Source organism: Falco rusticolus, chromosome 3 (genome assembly GCF_015220075.1).
Source record: "Falco rusticolus isolate bFalRus1 chromosome 3, bFalRus1.pri, whole genome shotgun sequence".
Classification (NCBI taxonomy): Eukaryota; Metazoa; Chordata; class Aves; order Falconiformes; family Falconidae; genus Falco; species Falco rusticolus.
The window spans coordinates 3,431,744-3,448,489 of record NC_051189.1 but is presented as its reverse complement, the minus strand read 5'-3'; the positions used below and the strand labels follow the sequence as shown (position 1 = coordinate 3,448,489).

Below are 16,746 nucleotides of genomic sequence, written 5' to 3'. Positions count from 1 at the left end.
AAAACTGCAGCAATAAGTAAACAATAAAATAAAAAAATAAAAAAAGGGTTGATCTAGTGTTAGAAAACATAACTAAATTTTTAACACCCCAGTCACTTTGCCTGGCTTGTTATAACACTGGCTGACTTCAGTGGCTTCAGTCAAGGTAAACAAACTGATGACCTTAAAGTGATGATCATCCACCTGAGTTTTTGCACTTCTTTAAATTAAATAGTTGAAAAAAAGTGTTTTGAAACTGTTGAGTTTACTGTTACAGACAAGGGCCGATGGCAACAAACGTGTGTATGAAAACAGCCATGTATTTTTAGCATTTGTTGTTTTTGAGGCTCCAGAACTGAAAGCAGCAATGGGTGAAATGGCAACCAGTTGTGTGTGATTTACAGTGGTTTGTATCTCGGCTCAGCGTTGTGTATGTCCTAATGATGAATGTGTGGGAGGGCCAGGTCAAGAATGGTTTCCACTCCAGTGCATTGATTGTGTAGTTGGCAGTGGGCTCAATTAAAGTATAATAATCTGGTAATCTCTCTCCTGTTTCCATTCACTGCTGCACACTGAATAGAGCCAGTGAAAGACTATAGCTTTTGAAAAGTAGGTGAACTCCTGCCTCTTTGTCTGAGCGGTTTCTGTATAGTCAAGTAAAATGACAGGCAGAAGAGACAACTCTCCAAAACCTTGCTCCCATGACTTGCATCATTACTGATGTTTGTGTTTCTATGAGATAACACTTGCTTTTTATTTTCCTTTCTAGGCCACAGACTGGGTTTCTAACAAGCTTCTAGTGACCACGGAGAAAAGACAAGCTGACGTGAGAAAGGAGATATGGATATGTCCACTATGGGAAGATGCTGCGTGCCCCATCTCCTGATTCTTCTCACATTTGTGTTCAGCGGGGAGAGAACTGAGGCACAAAGAGCAGGTACGCACTGTTCAGCTTACTGCCTCGTGCTAAGTAGCTGCTGGGGCTTTTACATGCCTGAGAAGCTATCGTTGCTAGGAGTAAAACAATAAAAAAACCCAGCAAGACGTTTACTGCTGAAAAGACATAAAATAGACCTTAGGGATGGAGATAGTTTAGGGATCAAGGTTATGATTTACCTAGGGTCTCTTGTTCTGCTGCAGGCTTAGAAAGATTAGATTGGGTACCCACAGCAAAGGAAGCAGCACACAGCTTACTCCAGATATGCTTCATCTACCCCTCACGGGAATGAAGATCACTTCTTCCACGGCCTTCAGTGGGTGTCAGATTAGACCTGGTGAATCTTCTGTCTGGCTGGGACTTTCCTAGTGATCTAAACAGGGTCAGGGCACTGTTCATACCCTCTCTTGGTTCACACTGTCTAGTGGCCAGCACGGTCCCTGGTGTGGCTTTTCCCCTGTGCTGATGAGCAGTCTTCTCCAAATGCCACAGAATGTATCAGAGGATGGTGCAGCTGAGGGACTGTTCCCATAGGCACTCTTGACAAAGACAGGTTGTTTTTTTGGGGGGTAGGTAGTAGTGAGAGTTGAATTACCTGCGTGTGAGTGATGCTACACCACAGGGATAGAAAATGATTGTAGACCCACACAGTTTCTTGGTATAAAAGCCCAAAGGTACTTTGAGGCGGAGGCTTTCTGTCTCATTTTCTAGGAGAGGTGATATTCTGTAGGCTTGGGTAATTTATAAGAAAGAAAAGGTTTTTTTATACCTTCTCTCAGTCTAAGGAATAGCTGTTTAACTGTTACGGGATCTGTATAAGGTTTTTTGGGATAATTATTAGTAACAAAACAAAGTGAGATCTCACCTTTTTTTGTCATAGGAAGATTATGGTGGTACATTTATATGTTGTGTGATTTATATATTGTGTGATTGCTTTAAATAATTTTGGTCTTATGACTTGTTTGTGAACTATTTTTAATGGCAATATTGCAAAACAGTTGACTAAGCGTCTGAGTGGATGAACACAGCTCCTGGAATTACGCTTCCAGAGAATATTCCTGTAGCTACAAAACTGAAAGTTCACTTTCTATGAATTACCTCCTACATTCCCTTAACATGACCCGTTTCTGCCAGTAAACAATTTTATTATAGCATTCTTGGAAAAAAATCAATTTTGTCCAGCAGTGGACATTACTGTGCTAAAAATGCAGATTAATATTTACTAAAAGCTTTTCTGCAGCATTTCATCTCACTGCCATCAGGTCTGTAAGCAAGCAAAGAATCACTGACTCTAAGAAAATGATCCTGCAAGACCATCTTTTTCTTTCCTGCAATACTGCCTGAACAGGCATTACTTTTTAAAACCTTAAGCCTCTCTGTTTTCAGGCTCATCGCCCTTGAACACAGACAGGATTCATTCTGTCTGTTCTGTTTGTTTTTAAATTGCAGTTATCTCACCTGCTGAGAGCCGTTAAAATAAGCAACAGGAAGGTCCGTACTGTGTGGATTTTATACTAAAATCTTTATATTCTGTAGTTAGTCTCACCTAATTAATAGTCTTTCAGACAGAATAGATTAATAATGAATATTTTCTGAAGGGAGAAATAGAGATTTCTTGCTTCTATCCTTTATATTCTGCAAAAATCAAGCAGAACTACACTTGACAGTCTAGCCAATACACACAGATGTAATACAACTTACATGCCATAATATAAAATTATATATATACTGTCAACTCCACACTGATGACTTTTGAAAGAGCTTTTCCAGCCAGACCTTTCTCGCTCTGTTGCTAGAGACAAGCATTCCCTCACTCACAAAATGCCATCACAGAACATGATCCTACATGGACAGGTGTGCTGGGTTTGGCTGGGATAGAGTTAATTTTCTTCCTAGTAGCAGGTATGAGGCTGTGCTTTGGATTTGTGCTGGAACTAGTGTTGATAACACAGAGATGTTTTTATTATTGCTGAGCAGTGCTGACACAGAGCCAAGGCCTTTTCTGCTTCTCACACCACTACAACAACAGCGAATACGCTGAGGGGGCACAAGGAGTTGGGAGGGGACACAGCTGGGACAGCTGACCCCAGCTGACCCAAAGAATATGCCATACCATATGACATCATGCTCAGCAATAAAACTAGGGGGACAGTTGGCTGTGGGCCACCGCTTGGGGACTGGTTGGGCAATGGCCTGTTGGTGGGGAGCAATTGTTTTCATTTGCATCCCTTGTCTTTCTTGGGTTTTATTTATCTCTCTTTGTTATTTTCCTTGTCATTATGATTTCTGTTCTTCCTTCTTCTTCTTCTTCTTCTTCATATTAGAATTAGTATTTGATATTATTATATTTAAATTATTAAACTGTTTTTATCTCAGCCCAGAAGTTTTCTCACTTTTACCCTTCCAACTTTTACCCTTCCAATTCTCTTCCCCTGATCCCGCTGAGGAGAGGGGAGTGAGCAAGCAGTTGTGTGATGCTTGGTTTCCAGCTGGGTTTAAACCATGACAACAAGTTGTTTCCAGCGTGATCCCATGTGGATCAGTTATTCCCGATGTGATCCCAATCCCACGTGCATAGGTTGTTCCTGTAGACACTGAAGGAACAGCAATACTTGGGATGGACTCTGCTACAGAAGTTAACACAGCAACATATGATACTCATTTTTCATCTTCACCTGCAACACAACAGGTGTACACTCAACCGCTGTCCTGTCACAGCCATCATGCAATACCATGCACACTGACCCAGACTGTTATAATGCCTACCTTTATAGGTAAACTTTTACTCTTTTTTACTACTTTTACTTTTATTTGAAGGTAAATCCTCTTCATGTGGCTTAGTTACCAACATTCTCCAGTGTAGTGAGCTGTTCTGGGATTCCTGTCCCCTTTAGGGCAGGTGCACAGACCCATGATGATCAAACCTACCAGTTTATGGTGCAAAAGCACCATTAATTTATGAACCATAAGGTCAAATGTGGGTGTGGGGCAAGACTTTATGAGCTTCCTGTAGGCTCAAATGCTGGAAGTCAATGAGGAAATATGTCAACAGCATCATCCCCCCACCTTTGGGTAGCGCAATTCACATTTCTGTTCACCGAGCTGGCTGTCAAGCAAGTGCTTGACTGGATGAACACTATACGGTACCTCCATACTCTTTCGTCTGCTCCAGAGAAAAAAATCCTAGTCTCTAGCTAACATCCACATTGGGTGCATTTACGTCAGTGCTTTAACTCTGGTCAGGAGTGCAGCAGGGACAGGTGATTTCCCAAAGGACAGCAGCCAGGAGCTGGGGGTCTCCCTGGGCTGGCAGGACAGGGTCTCACCAGCCACAGCCTGTCCCACCCCCACCAGCCAGGGAGCAGGGAAGGCTGGAGGATGGCAGCCAGGCTCAACTGACAATCCAAATTCCCAGACAAGCTCATAGTGATGAAACAGGTCCAAGATCAAGCCAGGAACATGAGCCAGCAAGTCAGGGTCCAGCTCGGGTCCTAAGACAGCATCCAGGGTCAGCTACTTTCTGGACAAATACGTAGAGGTGAGGCAGGTCTGAGGTGAAGCCAGGAAGTCAGTCCATGACTCAGGCAAGGGACAAAGGTGAGACCTCACCTTGAAAGTAGCTTCCAGTGGAAGAAGAGATAGATCTTTCTGGAATGTTTCCAGCACAGCTTTCTGAGGAGTTCACCAAAGGGTAGAGAGCCATGGCAGCCAGACCCTGGAGAAGGGGCTTACTCTTAGGACCTCAATAAAGATTTCCAGTTTTCACAGTGAATCTTCCAAGCGTCTCCACTTACTGTGCTTTGGTTCATGCCATGGAGCAGTCGTGGATTGATTTCTGATGAAACTGAACAGCAAGATACACTTAAGATGCATGTATAATGGGTCTCTGTCACTGATGGACATTTAGTTGCTGAGACCTGGCTGGAACTGGTCTGACGCAAGCGCAAACATGGAAACCCTACAGTGGAAATGTCACTTTTTAATGTATGGAGAGCTAATCTGTCCTTAGTAGGCATACCCTGAGGTTATGTATTCTCAACAAATTCTCTCAGATTTTCTGACCAAGGGAGGTGGGTTGGTCAGTCCATGTCAGAGCCCAGAGGAGGTTAGCAACATGGTTGTGGTGGGAACAGTTGGAGGAATCAGGGTTCTGCAGTGAAATAGGAGTCAACAGAACAGATCTGCTATGTGGGTGTGGGTAGATGTGGGATACCAGCTCAGATCCTGGTAAAGCAGTAGGATTTAAAGGCAATTGCCAAAGTTTCAGGGGCCAGGTAGACCATCTCCAGTGGGACATAGCAAAGCCCTGTTACTCTGAGAGAAATAAAGCAGCACAGTCACTGGTATGGACCAGCTCTCTTTATTGCACCATATGTGCTTTGCACTCCACATGATTGGTCAAATTAGCTTTTTGCCATTTGTTCAAACAAGCAGTTGTGCTCTGTGAGACAGGAACTACTGGAGAAACAATGGTTGGTCGTTGTAACCATAGACAAATAGACTCTGTAGAGCAGCTTTCAATCTTGAAACTCAGAATTTCTTAGGAACTATACTCCATAATAGTGAATTAAATAAACATATGTATATATATACTTTTTGTCCATTTGGGGCATTAAAGATGAATCTTTGGCATCTGCAGGACATTTATGAATTTACTGCCTCCTGACTTGCATTCAGCCATTTTTTCTAGCCAAATTCAGAAATGGCTAGAAAACATCTCCTGGGAGATCTACTTCCTTGGCAAGCAGTTGACAAATATATGACCCATCTAGCTTCATAGGGCAAGCAAGCTGCAATTAAAATACATTTGCCTTTTGGATTACACAGGCCTCAGATTACAAATATCACAGCTGGAGGCAAAAGGGTGGTTGAGGGGATAAGTGAACTTTTCCCTCAGAAAGCAACTGCCCTTTGTTGTCAAGGAAGCCATCCCAGTATTCAGTGACTTGTTCTCTAGTCAATAGTCAATGGCAGACAGCTTCATAATCAAAACAATCTTGTTATAAACTTGCTTCACCAACATATCACACTGGGCGAAGGAACTGCTTCTAGCTAAGCATAAATCAATCATAATGTTAAAGCAAGAGGAAACATGAAAGCTTCACTACTCACAGTCAGGATTGGCATAGGCAAGGTCAGGGCAGGTCTCTTGATCTGCCAGGGTCGTTTCAGAGCATTGCCTGAGCAAAGCACTGCAATGAAGTTTCGGAAATATAGCTTCATATGCATGCAGATGGTGTGGGTGAAGGATTGAGCAGAGGCAGTTAGTACTGCAGGGAGAGAAAGGGTTTGCATTTCAAAGTGAAGTGTTTGCTGGGCTGTAGATATTCTGAAACAGATGAGGTGAATCACAAGGAACGAAGGAAGGAAGGCTGAGAATCTGTTTTTTCCCTGCGGGATAGGGAGGGGGCTTGCTACCTCCTCCAAATTGCTCACTAGGGAGCCATGCCTAGAGAATATTTGCTATGCCTGGTACTCTTCTTTTATCTTCCTTTAGCGGTATTTTCTGTTGCTTTTGCAGGTTGCAAGAATGTTCATTATGACCTTGTCTTCATCTTGGATGCCTCCTCCAGTGTCGGAAAAGAAGATTTTGAGAAAGTTCGGCAGTGGGTGTCTAATCTGGTGGAAACTTTTGAGATTGGCCCAGACAAAACCCGTGTAGGTGTGGTGCGATATAGTGACAGTCCAACCACAGAGTTTGACTTGGGAAAGTACAAAACCCGTGAGGAAATCAAAGAGGCTGCACGCAAAATTAAGTATTACGGGGGTAATACGAACACTGGAGATGCTCTTAGGTACATCAACACCTACAGTTTTTCCAAAGAAGCTGGAGGGAGACTCAGTGATCCAACTGTTAAAAAAGTGGCTATCCTTTTGACTGATGGAAGAAGCCAGGATTATGTCTTGGATCCAGCCACTGCAGCTCATCAGGCTGGGATTAGGATCTTTGCTGTGGGTGTTGGCGAAGCCTTAAAAGAGGAACTTGATGAGATTGCTTCAGAACCCAAGTCTGCTCACGTGTTTCATGTCTCCGATTATAATGCCATCGATAAAATTCGGGGGAAGCTGAGAAGACGTCTCTGTGAAAGTAAGTAGACTTCCCAGTTCTTCTACACAATTAGAATTATTATAGGTTCAATTAGCATTATAGGTATGAAAAGTTGTGATTGTTTATATCATTCTTATAATTCTATGCTGATAATTCTTTATTTTAGAGTCTTCCACTCTGTAAGAAGCCATTTTACTACCTGGAGCATGATGAAGTGATCCCTTCTGGGTCTTCTGCCCAAGTCAGTATTAACTGTAGGTCAGCTTCTAGTGGTCAACTAGAGAGCAAAATGTGAATTCCTTTTTGTTCTGATATAGTTCAATTACTTTACCGTATTTTGGACTGATGAATATGAAGAGTGACATCTTATTTATACCCAGATTTTGGTTTATTTTGTGCAGGAACTGTTTTTTTCCCCTCTTATTTTCTGGTATTTTTGCTATGAGAAGAATGCTCTGGATGCTGCTGAGAATGTGATCCTTTGGGAAGCAAAAGGACACTTGTGCTTTTCTGCCTTTCAGCATCCCAAGTCTACTCACAACTGGTGTTCTCTGTACAACTAGTGCTCTGGTTATCAACCCCATAAACCTTGCTGATGTTTTGCATGACTTTTAATGGAGAACACTGTGTGAAATTCACAGTGAACAAATGAACTTTGACTTTCCAGCACTGCGGTGAAGGGGACTGTAATGGCATTATGGCTGTTATCTTGCAGCACCTTAATAGGAACTGCAGTCACTTAAGTCCTTTCTCCTTCCACCACTGACAAATCATTCTCTCATTCTTAGTGACTACATAAAAGCTACCAGTCTTTGCTGCTTTTTGCAGTGTGTGTTGTGGTTACTGTGAGCTCTCTGTGTCAAAATCAGGAGACGCTGCTCTGGTTCCTAGGTCTGAACACGAAAGACAACAGCTGACTCCCTGTGTAATTGCTGTCATGCATTGCAGTGTTACACTGCCCACGTCTGTAGTCTGGCAAGTTGTTACTGGCAGGCAACAGTGAGTTGCCTGAAAAAAAGCAGACCTTGCAGCTGGTGTTGTGAAACTTTTTTTGCTCTCTGCGACCTCCATTTACAAGAAAAAGGTGTTAACATAACACTCTGGGCTTATGCATGCTTCTTAAAGAGTGACTAGCACAAGCAGGCATAAACCAGTTGACGCTGCCCAGCAGTATCAACCAGGTGCGACTAGGTTTTTTTGCAGATTGAATTAAAATGGGTACGGATACTGTAATATAAATACACGTGGAAGTCATGGTGGATATTGTCTGTAAGCCACACAGACTGAAGGAGCTCAGCCTTTTTCCCTGAAAATCATCCGTAATCATACACTCAACTGGGGTGTAATGAAGGGTAAACCCTTCTGGTGGGAACACTCAAGCAACTCAACTTCCTACTGCAGCTGCTGAGCTCCCAAAATGTGATTTTCTTTGAAATTCTCTTATTTTCCTTTTCTAAAGTGAGTATTTTCAGTATACTTTGTATACAGCTCAAAAAAGCTGTTTATCCGCCTGTCTGAGTACAACGCCACTTGCCTGTGGCTTTCTGAGCCCATACTATGTCCACACGTGTGTACATACCACTTCTCAGTAGATTGCCAAGGATCACTGGGAGCATCCTCCATCCTGAGCAGGATAGCAGTCACTCTTCAAGGTGTTTGCTTCCACCTGCACTAGCGGGTTCGGTGGGGAGACATAAAGCCTCCAAAAGGGTAAGTGAAAGGGAAGGGTTTACTTGTATGAGATACGGAGAACTTTTAAGGACAAAACATGCTTGTGGTGGGTTAACCTTGGCTGGATACCAGGTGTCCACCAAAGCTGCGCTCTCACTCCACTCCTCAACTGAACAGGGGAGAGAAAATATGACAAAAGGCTCTTGTCGAGATAAACCAAAAGTCGAGATAAGGACAGGGAGGTCGCTCACCAGTTACCATCATGGGCAAAACAGACTCGACTTGGGGAAATTATTACCAATCAAATCAGAGTAGGATAATGCGAAATAAAAACAAATCTTAAAAACACCTTGCCCCACCTGTCCCTTCTTCCCAGGCTCAACTTTACTCCTGATTTCACTACCTCTTCACCCCAGCAGCGCAGGGGAACAGGGATTGGGGCTGTGGTCAGTTTATCACGTGTCTGCCGCTCCTGCCCCTCAGGGGGGGCTCCTCACCCCCTGCCCTGCCCAGCCCGGGGTCCCTCCCGCGGGAGACAGCCCTCCCTGCCCTGCTCCAGCCGCAGCCCTTCCCCCCGCCGCAGCCCTTCCCCCCCTGCCGCAGCGTGTCCCCCCCGCGGGCGCAGCCCCCCCGGCCCAGCCGGCCCCAGCCCCCCCGCCCCCGGGGGCACAGGCCCTGCCCCAGCCCGGCCCCAGCCCGGGCTCCTCCCCGCGGGGCCACAGGCCCTGCCCGGAGCTGCCCCGGCGCCGCTGCCCGCGGGTCACAGCCCCCTGCGGGCACCCCCTGCCCCGGGGGGGGCCCTGCCCGGGCTGCGGGGGGGGAGCTGCTCCCCCGGGGGCGCCGCGGGCTGGGGGGGAATCTCTGCTCCGGGCCGGGAGCGGCTCCGGCCCCTCCGGCGCTGCCCGGGGGCTGCAGGGCCGCGGCTCCCACACAGCTCGCTCCTCTCCCGCTGCAAGTTGCTGTGCGGGTTGTTCCCGCTTCTTCAATACGTTCTCTCAGAGGCGCTGCCGCCGGCGCTGATGGGCTCGGCCTGGGCCGCCGGCGGGGCCGTCCTGCAGCCGGCTGCGTCGGCTCCGTCGGACACGGGGGAAGCTTCTGGCACCTTCTCACAGAAGCCACCCCTGTAGCCCACCACCACCAAAACCTTGCCACTCAAACCCAATACAAAGGTTGCTAAATGGATTGGTTTCAGTGTCAGGACAAAGGGAATCAGCCAGCCTTCAATGAATATTGATAAGGAAGGGAACAGAGGAGGGAATTAGATGAACAGCTGAGCAGTGAGTGGGTAATGTGCACATATCGAGGATCACTCAGGCAGACATGTAAGGATGTTAGCACTGACAGGGGGAATTGAGTATCCAGCTACACAGGATGTAGCACATGGAGGTGAATTTGAAGTGGATGCAGGGGAGAAAGAGGAGTTATCATCTATGGCAGCAAACACGGGTGCAATAGACTGATTTCCACAACAATAGCAGTTACAGGAGATAGGACTGCCATAGCTGTTCCTGGGCAGTGTTCTTCTGATCCAAGGACTCGGTGACATGGTCTAATATCCCTGTATCCTTCATTCTGGCCTTGATGGGGGACATCTCAGTGTCTGGCCTCAGTCCCTCTCGCTGCAACTGCAGCCCAGTTTTGTCCTGTTTTCAATGGGTATCAAAAGTAGTTTATTCTTTTCCTCTGTACGTCAGTCTTTCCTGCTTGGAAGGCTGTTACTCGTCTTCCCCAAGTTTTTTTTCCCTGGATTGAAAGTAGGAAAACTGCTTTTTGGCAGAAACAGTCTTGTCTTTTTTATTTATTTAATTTATTGCTTTGCATGCAAAATATTTTTAATAGGCATGATGTTTAGATCAGATCTAAACAAACAAGGCATTCTTGTCACCAAAGCCATCCACTGAAAGAGAGGATGAGACTGTGAGAGCACCACCAGCAGAAGCATTAACATAGAGATCAGGTAACTTTTTGTTATCTGAATATGTAAGGTGGAACTGTTCTGGGGCGTGATAGAGGGCTGGTGGAGAACAGGACCAAGTGATTTCTTGTGCATGTGCCACTTTTAAATTTCATGTTAACACAGCAGGAACAGGAAAGAAGTTCACTGTAAGGGCTCTGCCTTACACATATTTAGAAGGTAAAACTTTCAGCAGCTGTTGTAGTTAACTTTCTGTGGTTTTAATGACACCACCACATAAAACGGGAACATACAGACCATGGGGTGGGTGGAGGACGTGACAAGGGCACATGTCGGGCTGCTGTTTAGTTTGTGCACATTCTAAGACAAAAGCATATATTGCCACAGCCAACCTAGGGTTTTAATAGACATAATCCTTTGTGAGCTCCTGGGAGACACATCAATCAAAAGAGTGGAAATGGTAGAAACTTTTTTTGTTGTACTGACAGTGATGAGTCTTCCAGTCCTTGTACTGCTGTACTACCAAAACGTGAAGAGTCTTGAAGTGTTACAAATACTGGATTTCATGCCAGCAGCTGTTCAGAATTACTTGTCTCAGGTCTCACTGGATGTCTGTCCATTCCATCTTGCTATATTTGACTAAATTTTATTGCTATGAATATGTCATTAAGTGCATTAATAGCATTTTAGCTCTTGTTTTATCTTGTGAAAGTAAGCATGACAGAATCGAAAAATTACGTGTCTGCTCAGGGAGACATCATGGCAGTTGGAGATATTTTTGCCAAACATCTCCATTACATTCTGGACTATAGTTAGCAGGCAAAAATGGGTGATGCTTTCACAGGAAAGCAGGAGAGATATATTCTGCTAAAAATTCCAGAGATGCTACATGCTTCCTAAATAGGGTTTCTGCTTATATATTGTAGACATAACAACAAGCAGCTATGGAATATTCAAAAATAAACTAGCATATGCTTCTGGTAGATGAATAGTAGGATTATGCTTGTCAAAGAGATCTGATTGCTTTAATTTCAACCCAAATTTAATTTAAAGATGGATTTGATAAGTTAGTGAATGTACAAAATTTTCAACCTGGCTTGAAATCTGTAGCACTGGTGTTTTAATACTATCATCTGACATTTAAGCCTCAATGGGGGAGGTGTTCCAGTTGTGGCCTAAAACACCTGTACCTGCTCAGAGGTAATTGTTTCATAAAAAGACAGATTGCAGTGCTTTGGATGCTGTAATATTTGAGTTTATTTTGTTATCATTAAGCCAGACAGGTGATAAGGCACAGTCTGCAAAGCTCTGCAAAAACATTCTCACTCTTTACTGGCTCCATAAAGCAGAAGCCTTGGCTTGCCGAAGACTTGGCAACCTTGGAGTACATAGTGTGTATGTGTGTGCTAAGCCTCTGCTCTACTGCAAAAATCAGATTTCATAACTTGAAAATAAATTAGGCTTTAGAGGTACAGTCTCTGCTAAGATTTGGGTCTTCTTTTCTACAGCTAGCGATAGGAGAAACACAAGCAGACATTTCCTAAGGAAGTACTATAGGAGTATTTTGCTCATGTTGGCCTACATCCAGTAATGTCTTTCACATATAATGTAGCCCTTTCTACAACCAATTTTTAGTTGTCTGTGAGCTTGATGAGCTCCTTACCATGATGACTTACCTCTGCAAGTGTGTGGAATACCAAAGGACTATGTCATCGTGTGAATCTCAAATGTGCAAACACAAGGAGATGAAGCTGAAATGTTTCAATGACTGGTTGATACCAAAGGTTTTTCATTGATTTAAGTTGATAGAGTGAGGCCTGTGATAATATATCAAGAGCAGTCACATGTCCAAATGATTCATAACATTTATTTTTCTATTTGTACATGTCTTTGTTGACTTTGGGTTGGGTATGCAGTGCATAAAATATAGGTCTTATGCTACCACTGTTCCGTTTCTGATGCAAAAAGTCTTCCAGCCTTCAAGGCAACACCTTGAACACCGTTCAAAATCATAGTCTAAAAGCTTCAGGGATGTCTTTTTTTGAAGTCAGCTTTGCTCAGGTTCATGGTATAGTATGTTCACAGAAGAACAGTAAGCTTTTTTTTTTCTTGGCCTTCAATGTTAAAACTATCTCATGCATCTCAGAGACCATGACAAAGTGTAGGCATCTGAATTACCATATCTTGACTGATGTCAAGATGATACTAAGAGACTTATGAGTATAGTCAAATCTCACGTGAGTACTGAAATATTGAAACACATCAGCACCTAGAAGTATTTGCCTAACTGTTGATCTCAAAATTACACTTCTGTTGAGCTCTGAGATTTCACTGTAAAAGCATTCATTTCTAGATAGCTTTGCATTATACATCATGGAATAAGAAAGGAGGTAGAACTCAATAAGCTGGCAGGAGTGAGAATTCTGAAGTATTTTAATGAACTCGGTTGTGGTAGTAGTTTTAATTCTTTTAGTTTGTTGAGCAGAATTCAATCTTGGGAATTTGTAGACTGCTTTTACTTTCATAGTTGGAGCATGACTTTATTTAGGTTCCTCAAAAGTTCAGGTTAGCAGTAGTTCCAGTTCTTGTTTGGTCTTATTGCAAGAACTCTTTTTCATCGTTGTGATTACTTGTAAAGACTTCTTACAAATGTTAGCATAGCTTCTTGTCATCTGGCAGAACTTGGTACGTGCCACAAATGCACCTATTAATTTATCTGGAAAAATCTGTGGCACCCATCTCCATGTTGAATGCAGAGAAGGCTGAGGTATTTTGGAGTGTAACTGATGTTTAGCAGACCGGTTAGTCTGATTAGCACAGTACATCCCATGAAGATGACCTAACTCTTGTTCTTTTAGCTCATGTACACCTGCCACCAGTACCGTTCTTAGTGGAATATTCCACATTTGGCTGCTTAAGAGTATGTCCAGGCTAAGTGCAGCCACTAACATTTTGATTCTCACTTGAAAATCTAGTCACTTCCAGATGGTTTGGGAAGTCTGCTAAAAGCTCAGCAGACAACTGATGCTTTTTAAAAAGTTGCAGCTGGGCAATGACCCAGCTGATGGCACTGCTGATACCTCCTGTTACTTCTTGATGCTCTTCCACAGCTGCAGTGTGACTTTCTCAAACTGTGTAACATCTCCAACTTCTAGCAATCATTCATGTCACAGATGACAGGATCGCACATCCTTTTATCACCACATTTGCTGGCTAACTGCGGTTTCCTGCAAAGGCGTAAAAGGCCTGTGATGGAATTTCCAACTGATTTATCTTTTGCTTGAAAGAGAAGAAAAAAACCTCACTTTTCATGGGTGACATGCTGGGATGCGATAAAATATTTGATGGACTTAGCGGTGATGACAGTATGCAGCTTTCTTCTGCCATTGGGTGGGTTAAAGGGCAGCCTGGTATCTTGGATTATGGCTCCAGGAAGCTAAGATATTCTTTTTCTCTTACAGCATTTTTTTTTTTTCAAATCAAATGCCTGAAACTCTCAGATCTGATTTGCCACTTGGCCCAGTCATTACCAGCTTAGAGCAAGATGGTGGCAGAGCTGGTGTCTGACAGCAGAAATCCTTGAGCTCAGGGAGTGTGCAGTGGCTGTTGGTTGGTCCTCGGCTCCTCCACAGATCACGTAGAAGCGACTGCTTTCCTAGGTCATGACTACAGTTCTGTTCTGCCACTGTGTAATCTCCATATCATTTAAATTTTGTGCATCCAAAGAAGGGCAATGAAGCTGGTAAAGGGTCTGGAGCACAAGTCTTGTGAGGAGCAGCTGAGGGACCTGGGATCGTTCTGAATATGAGGGAACTGAGACTCAGAGAGGACCTTGTCACTCTCTACAACTACCTGAAAGGAGGCTGTGGTGAGGTGGGTGTTGGTCTCTTCTCTCAAGCAACAAGTGATAGGAAAAGATGAAATAGCCTCAAGTTGTGCCAGGGGAGGTTTAGATTGGGTATGAGGAAAAATTTCTTCACCAAAAGTGTTGTCAAGCGCTGGAACAGGCTGCCCAAGGAAGTGATTGAATCACCATTCCCGGAGGTATTTAAAAGACATGTAGATGTGGTGCTTAGCAGTGGACTTGGCATTATTAGGTTAATGGTTTGACTGGATGATCCTAAAGGTCTTTTCCAACCTAAACTGTTCTATGATTTTGTGATTCTAGTTACTACTTTGGTTGAGACTCTGAAATTTATTCTGAGATTAGCAACAGTGCTGTTTTATGACCAGTTAATACCAGACCCACTTCTAAAAGGGAAAGTCTTATTCCTCCTAAATTCCTTCTCTTATCTGCCAACACAGGCATTTATGTGGCCCCACCATGAACCACAGCAGTGAGCCAATAAATATTCTTGTTTTCTTTCCTGGATTAGTTTTTACTCAGATTTAGTTCACCATGGAGCCACATGGACGTTTGCTGTCCCAGGGGAGGAACTGGCACGAGGTGAGAACAAATCACTAGGAGTGGGAGGAAGACCTGGTCCTGTGGTACAGCGCTAGTTCATATCAGCTTGATGAACGTTAGCTAAGGACTTCAGAAAGCTGAGGAAAATCCTCTGTGTGCTCCCACCATAAATGTCAGCCTGTGCTCTGCTACCCTCTGGTTGAAGTGTGCACACAGTACATTGCTGGGCAGGTTCTTCCCATTCAAACTCCACTACTAGGCTTCAGTGCAGCTTGCTTGCCTTGAATAAACAGCTTGTTTAACAAAAATATCCCACTGCAGCCAGATCTCTTCATGATTCTGTTCCATTTTCCTTAAATACGCTTTTCAGTATGCATAACTATTGCTGCTTTACTACTGACTTAGCTTCTGGTTGCTCAGGGGTGTAGCTGTAATGACAGAGCTCTTTGTCCTTGGACACACACTGTGTCTGGCTGGAGTCCTTGGTGGGTTCGATGAGCAAGGGGGCCACCACCTTCACTTCAATACAGACTCTGTCAGTGCCTCCAGGCAGCAGCCTGATACTATTTCTGTGATCCTGCACCCAGGTCACTTCTCTCCCCCAGAATGGATTTCAACTCTGTTATAGTTTTGGGAAGTGATTGTCAATTTATTTTTCTTTCCTTGTACTTTGGAAAAAGCAAGGTCTTAGACATTGCCTTCAGGTGAGGAGGAAATTCAGCCTTGCAGCAACTGTGGCCAGATTTCTTCTTTTTGCTGAGGGAGCAAAGGTAGGAGTCCAACAGTCATCCAAACAACAGTGTTTCAGAAATATGTCTGTGGCAGAAAATGGTGTTACTTCTACTCTTTTTTGATACAGCCAAGAAAAGGAGGCTGTTCCATATCTGCAGCTTTGTACAGACCTCTGACAACCTTAATAAGCGACTCTGAAGGTGGAAATACAATAAAATGAGATTGATTAAACCTTTTGCACTTTTACTGTTCTTATCTCTAGCTTTCTTTAACACTTACATACAAATAGTAGCATCATAAAACATGGGCAATCACTTTACATAAAGCAGTGAATCTCTGGGCTGCCAACAATGTCTTGTCCGAAATCACAGAATCTAGCTGGATGATAACATCTCCCCTAGCTTGTAATAGTTTTTCTTGCATTTCAGACAAGAAATCTCCGTGAACAATGTTTGATGTACAGTAAAACTAATTGTAAAGGCAGAGGGAAGATTAGACTCATGACAAATAAAAGTAAGTCCCAAACGTTAAAAAGAAACATTGAGACAATCAGGAAAAGTATGGGTCTCAGTGGCAGGAGAAATTACATCTTATGAAAAAGTAATGTGCTGTTTAGAGAACAAAAAGAGGAAAAATATGGTGGCTATGGGAGCCATTTCTAAATAGTGTAGGCATGAAAGAGAAATACAGAAATAGGAACAGGCGAAAAACTGGAACATATTGTCATGTGCTGAAAGTTATTAGTAGCTTGTTTTTCAACACCGCCTGCAGCCCTTATTGGTTTTGCAGGAGCTGTGGGTGCTCAGTACTTTCAAGATTAGGCCGTGGAGCCCAATACTTACCCAGGTGCAATCAGAAGGAGGCTTTCTGCCTGCTCTGGTGGAGTCCAAACGGTGGGGTGAAAGAGAGGACTTATCCTTGGGGCAGCACTGTCTGTCTTGGTGTTTGCTTGCTGATGGACTGCTTAGGAATGCTCAGTAGAAAGAATAACCTCTGAAGTGGGGCAGATGCTCAGCAGGAGACTAAGGCAATGCACACAAAAACCTGCTGAGGTT

General features: G+C 43.8%; 1 protein-coding gene across 1 annotated transcript in view; it reads left to right on the top strand.

The window, feature by feature from the left end:
- COL22A1 (collagen type XXII alpha 1 chain) overlaps positions 1–16,746 on the top strand; it is a 237,671-nt gene that overhangs the window by 25,010 nt on the left and 195,915 nt on the right. The window contains exons 2-3 of the mRNA XM_037381896.1: positions 749–916; positions 6,438–7,004. Of these exons, the coding sequence (XP_037237793.1) occupies positions 820–916; positions 6,438–7,004 (664 nt within the window). The 5' untranslated portion in view covers positions 749–819. The remainder of the gene's footprint in view (positions 1–748; positions 917–6,437; positions 7,005–16,746) is intronic.